At 32.3% G+C, this 8,885-nt stretch overlaps 1 protein-coding gene across 1 annotated transcript; it reads left to right on the top strand.

Moving 5' to 3' along the window:
- The first annotated feature begins 6,063 nt into the window (after positions 1–6,063).
- On the top strand, positions 6,064–8,337 carry LOC108469797 (tubulin beta-9 chain). The gene is made up of 3 exons (XM_017770841.2): positions 6,064–6,544; positions 6,649–6,918; positions 7,450–8,337. The coding sequence occupies exons 1-3, from the start codon at positions 6,151–6,153 to the stop codon at positions 8,121–8,123; spliced, it is 1,338 nt and encodes a 445-aa protein (XP_017626330.1). The 5' UTR covers positions 6,064–6,150; the 3' UTR covers positions 8,124–8,337.
- Positions 8,338–8,885: the final 548 nt, after the last annotated feature.

Genomic DNA, 8,885 nt, shown 5'->3' with positions numbered 1-8,885 from the left:
ATATAATTAGCTCCACCTCTCGAAGGCACTCTGGACGGCCCCCACGATCGAATGGATATACTCCAACGTTTCCTTCGTGTTATGGATTCCTCTAGTGAATCGAACTCTCTTTGCTTCCCAAAAACACGGTGCTCACGAAATTCGGTTTGCAAATTCCTTGCCCATTAAGAAGTCCTCTTTTGCTTAATTACGCCATGCCATTCTCACTCATATGCCCTAGGCGCATATGCCAAAGTTTAGTAATATCATCATCGACAAGGAAGAGGAAGCAATTGCATCACCGATATGATGAGAACCACAAAACATATAACTTGGCAATCTTTCTTTGCCCTTTCATCACAACAAGGACCCTTTGAAATCTTTAAAACCCCACTTTCATTTGTGTATCTGTACCCTTTTGAATCAAGAGTACTCAACGAAATTAAATTTCTTTTCAATTCGGAACATGCCGCGCGTCACTAAGTGTTCGACAACTCTATCAAACATCTTAACTTTAATTGTTCCAACACTGCGATTTTACATGAAGCATTATTTCCCATCAAAACAACACCTTGAGATCTTGTTTCATAAGTTGTAAACCAATCCCGATTGGGACTCATGTGGAAGGTGCAGACTGAATCAAGTATCCACTCCTCGCTTACTTTAGAATCATTGTGAAGCAACTAGAAGTTCACCATCATTGTAGTCTTCTACAACATCGACTTCACCGGAATTTTCATTTGTTTTCCTTTTGATTCATGACCTCCTTTTAATCTTATTTTGTAGCTTATAGCACTCAGTTTAATGTGCCCTTTCTTCTTGCGAAGTTGCAAGTTTTACCTCTGTTTGAAGATTTGATCTACCCTTAGATTTACCACGAGGATTCCGTTCTGTGTTCTACCACGATCATCATCAACATTAGGTCTTATCTCCCACGAACAATGAGACCCTCTCCACGAGAGTTGGGTTTAACCACAAGATGCTTCATCTTATCATACGAGGTTAAAGAATCATAAACCTCATCAACTGTGAGAGACTCATGGCTATATAAAATCGTGTCTCTAAAGGTTGAATAAGGCAGGCAACGAACAAAATAGAATCAACCCTAGATCTTCCTTATCATCTTGAACCTCCATGGCCTCCAAGTTTGAGAGAATTTCTTTAAACACTGTTAAGTGTTCGTGTCTGACGCACCTTCCTCCAAACGATGAGCATAAAACGCCGCTTCATATGCAACTTGCTTGTTAGAGTTTTCGACATACATATTTGTTCTAGCCTCTTCCATAATCGTGGCGGTTTTCTCTTTCATCACATCCGCAAAATTTCGTTGGACAAATGCAGATGTAATTGTGTTAATGCCTTCGATCCTTACACTTCTTCTCTTCATCATTAATGTCGAAGGCATCTTATCTATCCTAGCAGGGCATCCTCTAGATCCATCGTGCAAGAAGCGCTTGCATCTTAATTTGCCACAACGCAAATCGGTGTTGCGATCCAACAGTGAATTTCATACTTCAAAGACGCCATTACCGTGATCGAGATGAATAACCGGAAGCTCGATACCAATTTGTGAAAAATAAAATAGAATAAAATAAATAAAATAAAGAACACATAAATTTTACGTGAAACCCTTTCGGAAAAAAACCACAGGCAGAGGAGAAGAAAATTCACTATGTCGAAAAATTTTTACTCAAATACAAGAGGAATAGACTATGTCTATTTATAGGCTTGCAAAGCCATATTCTAGTAGGATTGAAACACCTTATCCTAATCAATATAAAATAGATGGAGTTTAATAAGGTTTAAAACCTTATTCTAAAATAAAATAAAAGAAGTCTAGTTCTATATGGATTTTACTTTTATTTTATTTTCCATCGTATTTTATTTAAATAAAATTTGGGTCACTTAATTCTAATGATTAAAATATGTTATAAGTATATGTACTCTTCACAAATTTAAAATTTAATCTCGTATTTTAATTTTAAGGAATTTAGCTCTTTTATTTTCAAATTTCAAAACTTGAGTTTGATCGTTAACACTATTAAATTTATTTTATTAAATTCAAGTTCATTAGAATGTCATCTTTTTAATTACATTGCTACCAAATGAGTCTTTTTTTATTTAAAAATGTTATACCAATAAATTTAACAATATTAATAATCAAGTGAAATTTGGAAAATAAAAAATTAAATTCTTGAAAATAAAAATAAAAAATATTAAATTACAAATTTATAAAAAAACATAATTTATAATATATTTTAGTCCAAATAAAAAATTTATTTTGGATTCAGATAAATATTCCGATCAGTAAATAAATCCACTTTTATATAAATGTTGCAAATTGGCTCCGATGTAGAGATTTGTTGTCCTAACTAAGATTAATGCTTAAATAACTTCTTTTCCCTCAAAATTATTATTTTTCAAATAATTCTAACTTCTAAATTTCAGTAAATCCACTACTGAGAAATATCTTATATATAACGGCATCAATGATAGTCAAAGTCGAAGGTAGAAAAATATTGTTGAATGAGCTAAAATTAAATTATATATTTTTACGTTACTAAAATATAATTTCACCATTTTATTAGTTTATATCTTTATAATTTTTAAAAATTAAATCAAAATTTTATCATTTTTAGAATTAAAGTGTAATTTTATTATTACTAATTTAAAATTTTATAAATTATAAAAATACCTAAATAAAAAATTCCCATTTTAAAAGTGTAGACCCTCCAACCTCTAGCTCCGCCCTTATAATGATGGATTGAGTTTGAAGCAATTAAATATAAAATATTTGGGGTTTAATTCAATATTTTTTATTTTGGTAGTATAAGATTTTGAAATTATGTGTTTGTTTGAATTGAGTTATTAATCTTGTGTTACTAATAATGTTGAAATTAATCTTAATATCACATTACCTTTACACCTTATTTTTCAATTTTTAACTTTTTTTTTGTCATTTGTAATATGTTAACCATTTCTAAATTATATGAAATTAAAGAAATAATTAAATTAAATTAAATAAAACTTATTTATTTATAAATGGAACTCTAATTTGAAGTTTTAATCAAACATTCCTAGGTGAAATTTACTAGAAAAAGAAAAATAAACATTTATTGAGTTTATATAAGCCTAATTTGCATGCTAAATATCACATTTAAAAAAATTATGTAAAAAACAATTTGATAAAATATTATTTTAAATAATATTATATTCTACCAACCAACCAAACAAACAAACAAAAATAAAATATTATATTTTAATTAAGTTAACCAAATAAAATGACGTAATAAATCTAATAATTTACTAAAATATCCTACATTGCAACAACCATATTACCATAAGTAATTATATATTCTTCAACTCAACCAAGGGTCGAAGAAAATTGAGAGTAGATAAGCAAAATCATTGAAATATGTGAAATGATCGTAGAAGATAAATTGGTGGGTACATAGGTTCCTTCGTTTCCAAGGCATGTAAAGCTTCTTAGGTAGGAATTAGAATCTCCATATATTTCAGTGCTCACATGATGAAAGAATAAGAATCCTCTCAATCCCTTTTTTATTGAATTTGTCTATACTTTCAATTATCCCCGTCATTTACAAATTTGTAAATTAAAATTAAAATATCTTTCTTCTTCAATCTATTACACTGATCATCAGATGGATTTTAGTCTAAGCTATTTTTTTTTACTCAACGATATGTACTAATCTATTGTACCAATTATCAAATTTTCGCTTGAAACTGATTAATCAAACTTTAAAAAAGAATTAACCGTCTAATAATTTGAATGAAAACTTTCAAATAGTTTAATGACTAAATTATAAATTTATTAATAATTTAATGAATCTTAAAAATACAAGTTTAAATCTGAAAACTATATTCTCAAGAAAAACATCGCAAACCTTGAATATGAATAATAAAACAAACCTAAGAAAAAATCCAAAAAAACATTTATACACTACAATACCTTTCAATCCTCCACCTTGTAAAAAGGTATACCTTTTGTAGAAGAAGAGGATGGGAGAGTAAAATGCAAGTTTCAGACAAAAATAGAATGAAGAAAAAGAAGTGATGGGTTCTGCACTGTCCTGACATGAGTTTGCCATCAAATGTTTCTATAATAGCTAGTGTATGCATATAGAAAACTTGCTTCATTTATACTATACTATACCCCTCACAGCCAACAGCATGTGCTCTGTTCTCCCATTCATGGCATTATATTTGCACTCAAGCAAGAATCAGACCCAAAGCTCAACTGGCACCAAAAAAGAAAAGCTGCACACTTTTGAATCTCATTAAAACAATATTTTATCACATATTATTTACTTGGGATTTCCATATTGTGGGTGAATACATATTTTTCTTAATTAGGTATAATAATATATATTAATAATATTTTGGGGTTTTTACCCAAATAATATAAAATAATTAAATAAACACTGAAATGGGATAAAAGTATAAATATTTACGAATCTAGGTAGGAGCTACAGTAAAAAAATTGATGCCGCCTGACCAATCGGCGACACCCCTCTCTCCAGCCACCGGCATCACATTAGCTTTTGAAAAAAAATTATGGATGCCCTCATTCAGGGCAGCACTAATATTGTATAGATTTAATCGCCATAGATTAACCCCTTGCTGCTATTCTTTCATCACTAGAAAGGAAAAATAATGATTTTGGTCTTTCCATTATGTTTGAATTTAAAATTTAGTCTTTTAGTGTAATTTGATAGTAGAAATCGGTAACACTGTTAATTATTTCAATTTTATAACATAGATTTTTTTTTTATGTTGATGTGATAAGTTTGAGGGTTGTTTTGAAGAAAAAAATCGTATCAGCATTTGATTATGTTATATATTTGAATCGACTAATTACATTCTAAGCATAAAAGGACTAAATTATTTCAAATTAAAGTTTAAAGACCAAATCTTAAATTAAAACATAATACAAAGACCTTAACAATCATTTAACCTAAAAGAAAACGTAGGTTTCAGTTATAGAAAGTGGTTGCGTGTACCTAGATAGGTTCTTTCATTTAGAATTAATAGTGTTATCTATTTCTACTACTAAATTACACTAAAGAACTAAATTTTAAATTCAAACATAACGGAAAGACCAAAACATTATTTTTCCTTTCTAGTGATGAAGAATAGCAGTACCGGTGCCACCGATTTACTAATGGTACCTATAAAAAATTATTATTTTTTAAAAAGCTGATGTGACCAGTGGTTGGGGAGAGAGGTCTGCCGATTGGTCAAGTGGCACCAATTTTTTATTTTACCTCCTGCCTAGATTAAGTAAATATTATTGCATTTATCTCATTTCATTATTTATTTAATTATTTTATATTATTTGGATAAAATTCTAATACTTTACTTTTTTTTAAAGAATTTATTTAATTATTTTATATTATTTAGATAAAATTCTAATACTTTACTTTTTTAAAAAAGAATTTCAATTGCGTTTTTCTTAATTTAGTTTTAATTCTATACTAATTATAAAAATTCTGATCGGATTACTGTGGTGTCAAAGTCAAGTCACATGAATTTTGTTGGAGAAAAATAAAATTAAACACATTTTCGATTAATTTATTATATATATAATAAAATAAACACATTTTTATTTAATGTTGTCAATAATATTTTTAATTAAAATTTCAGCACAACAATTACACTCTCATCATTAAATTTAATCTTATTACCATAATTAAAATTATGAGGACAATTATTTTTAATCTCACCCTCCATTAATGCATATTATTAATTTTTGTTCGCTACTTCTTATTTCACTCCTAACATTAATCATTAACCCAATTTTGAACTGTTATAATTTCTTAACTTATTCACTATTGTGGCCCTGGGTCCATCTGGAAAGGCCACCGTCAAGGCTGTCCAACCACAACTTGCCACGTCATCAATTCAGTAACTATATTGTTACAGTTACTAAGCAAATCCCAATTTCAAAAATTCAATTTCCCACGAAAACGAAACGTCCGTTACTAACCGACCAAAAACACAGCTCAGCCTGCCGTCACTTAACGGAAACCTTTTAACTCCTCTATATAAACAAAAACCACTCTTATCACCATTTCCCCATAAAAAGAATTTCCGGAATTCTTATTCCTTTTATATTTTTCCTCTCCAATTTTCCGTCACTTTCCCGAGAAAATGAGAGAAATCCTTCACATCCAAGGTGGCCAATGCGGCAATCAGATAGGAGCCAAGTTCTGGGAAGTCGTATGTGCCGAACATGGCATCGATTCAACGGGTCGATATGGTGGTGACTCGGAGCTCCAGCTTGAGCGAATCAATGTTTACTACAACGAAGCCAGTTGTGGCCGTTTTGTTCCCCGCGCAGTTTTAATGGATCTGGAACCCGGTACCATGGATAGCGTAAGATCCGGTCCTTACGGACAAATTTTCAGACCCGATAACTTCGTTTTCGGACAGTCGGGCGCCGGAAACAATTGGGCTAAGGGACATTACACTGAAGGAGCGGAGCTTATCGATTCCGTTCTCGACGTAGTTAGAAAGGAAGCCGAGAATTGCGATTGCTTGCAAGGTTATCATTTGCAATTTTGTTTTTAAAAATTTTAAGGTTCCTTTGGTTATTAGGTGTTAACTATGATCTAATGCTAATCATAAATTAGGGCTGTTTGGTTACAGGGTTTCAGGTATGCCATTCTTTGGGAGGAGGAACGGGTTCCGGAATGGGAACGTTGTTGATATCGAAGATACGAGAGGAGTATCCGGACCGAATGATGCTTACGTTTTCGGTGTTCCCATCTCCCAAGGTTTCTGATACTGTTGTTGAGCCTTACAACGCGACACTCTCAGTTCATCAGCTTGTGGAAAATGCTGATGAGTGTATGGTTCTTGATAACGAAGCTCTCTACGATATCTGTTTCCGTACCCTCAAGCTCACCACTCCAAGTTGTAAGTATTTTTATTTTTATTTTGTTTTCTTGTTAATGAAGCTTCTGATTTGTTACTGTCGAACTACTTTTTGTGTTTGTTTGGCTGGTGAGAAATGAAGTAGAAACTGTAATTTGGGTTTTTATAATTTATTTTGGTTTAATGTGTTTAATATAGTATTGTTTGGGCAACCATTTAGATATTAATTAGATTGATTTAGATTGTAAGTGCGTTTGGTATTTGATTTAGTTGAAAATTTCTATTTTGTTATGATGAATCCAAAACTAGGAACACATGGAACTTATTGTGTCCATTTTGTGATTAAATTAGCATTTTCAATTTAAGGTCTAGAACCTTCTCATTTAGATTCCAATTTGTGAGAGTTAAAACAGTGAAGTAATAGTCCATCTTTCTGTGTATTGAAGGTGAGGTGGAACTAAAATAGTAGGAGCTACATGAATCTTAGATTCTCTTCTCTGCCACTCTGCAATGAATGCAGTCGGGGTTGTATATACAATATATGGGATCTAACTTGTAATGTTTGATGTTCAGTTGGAGATCTCAACCATCTAATTTCTGCCACCATGAGTGGTGTAACATGCTGCCTTCGCTTCCCTGGTCAGCTTAACTCGGATCTCCGCAAACTTGCTGTAAACCTTATTCCATTCCCCCGACTACATTTCTTCATGGTGGGATTTGCACCTCTCACCTCACGCGGTTCCCAACAGTACAGAGCCCTCACTGTCCCTGAACTTACACAGCAAATGTGGGATGCCAAGAACATGATGTGTGCAGCTGATCCTCGACACGGCCGATACCTCACAGCATCAGCGGTCTTCCGTGGGAAGATGAGCACGAAAGAGGTTGATGAGCAGATGATCAATGTGCAAAACAAGAACTCATCTTACTTTGTTGAATGGATCCCGAACAATGTGAAGTCCACTGTTTGTGACATCCCTCCAATCGGCTTAAAGATGGCTTCCACATTTATTGGGAACTCTACTTCAATCCAGGAGATGTTCAGGAGGGTGAGTGAACAATTCACTGCCATGTTCCGTAGGAAAGCTTTCTTGCATTGGTATACTGGAGAAGGGATGGATGAGATGGAGTTCACAGAAGCGGAGAGTAACATGAATGACTTGGTTTCTGAGTACCAACAATACCAGGATGCAACTGCAGATGATGAAGAGTACGAGGAAGAGGAGGAATACGAGGCAGAGGCTTAAAATCTAATGGAATAATTTGGATGTTTTTTGTTGTGTTTTGGATTGGGCTTGTGGAGTGTGTTGGTGCAATTTCTCACTGCCTGTTTTGGGTCTTTGGATCACTGTGTTGTTGATTGTGTCGACTTTAGTTTTGTCCTCACAGCTTACAGAGTATATGTTGTTGTATTGCTTGTTGATTCATCTTATAAGTAATTTCAAGTACACCTTAAGTAAACGGTTTTTTTATACTAATTTTCGTTTTAACCGACATTATTAACATGCATTCAATCTATGTTATGACTGCTTCTTGGCAATATGCTAAACATTGTGTAATTTAAGGAACATGGTTTACCGATTTGTGCCATGTATTGTGGCAATGTCTCACTATAGTAAGATATTTTTTAATTAAGCATACATATCTAGGTTAATGGCTTGATCTGGGACTAAGAAGGGCAGTAAAATCATCCAACTATGCAACTATACATTAAACATTGTCTGCCATGGCACAAAGATGCCCCAGGCAATAGACACATTATGTCCGTTCTCAACAGTGTGCATACCATTGAATCACCAGAAATTGTAGCGGAAAAATTAATATTTTATCCAAAACCTTAGACTATTAGATTAGAGCACAGTTATAATAATAAATATATCTGTTAAAAGGTTTTTGTTGAAAGGGTTGAGTTAAGCTAGAAATTCTATTAGTGTGAAAATTAAAAATTAATTAAACGTATGATTTGAAATAAATTAATAATAACACATGAAATATATATATTATTAAAA

The sequence above is a fragment of the Gossypium arboreum genome, chromosome 8 (assembly GCF_025698485.1).
Source record: "Gossypium arboreum isolate Shixiya-1 chromosome 8, ASM2569848v2, whole genome shotgun sequence".
NCBI lineage: Eukaryota > Viridiplantae > Streptophyta > Magnoliopsida > Malvales > Malvaceae > Gossypium > Gossypium arboreum.
The sequence above is the reverse complement of the archived record's forward strand: the minus strand, read 5'-3'. Positions and strand labels throughout refer to the sequence as shown.

Excerpts from the sequence above, each read along its gene's own strand:
- LOC108469797 (XM_017770841.2), top strand. The coding sequence starts at position 6,151 with ATGAGAGAAATCCTTCACATCCAAGGTGGCCAATGCGGCAATCAGATA. Across the intron at positions 6,545-6,648 it reads GAATTGCGATTGCTTGCAAG|GGTTTCAGGTATGCCATTCT; the intron begins GTTATCATTTGC and ends GTTTGGTTACAG. Across the intron at positions 6,919-7,449 it reads CAAGCTCACCACTCCAAGTT|TTGGAGATCTCAACCATCTA; the intron begins GTAAGTATTTTT and ends TTTGATGTTCAG.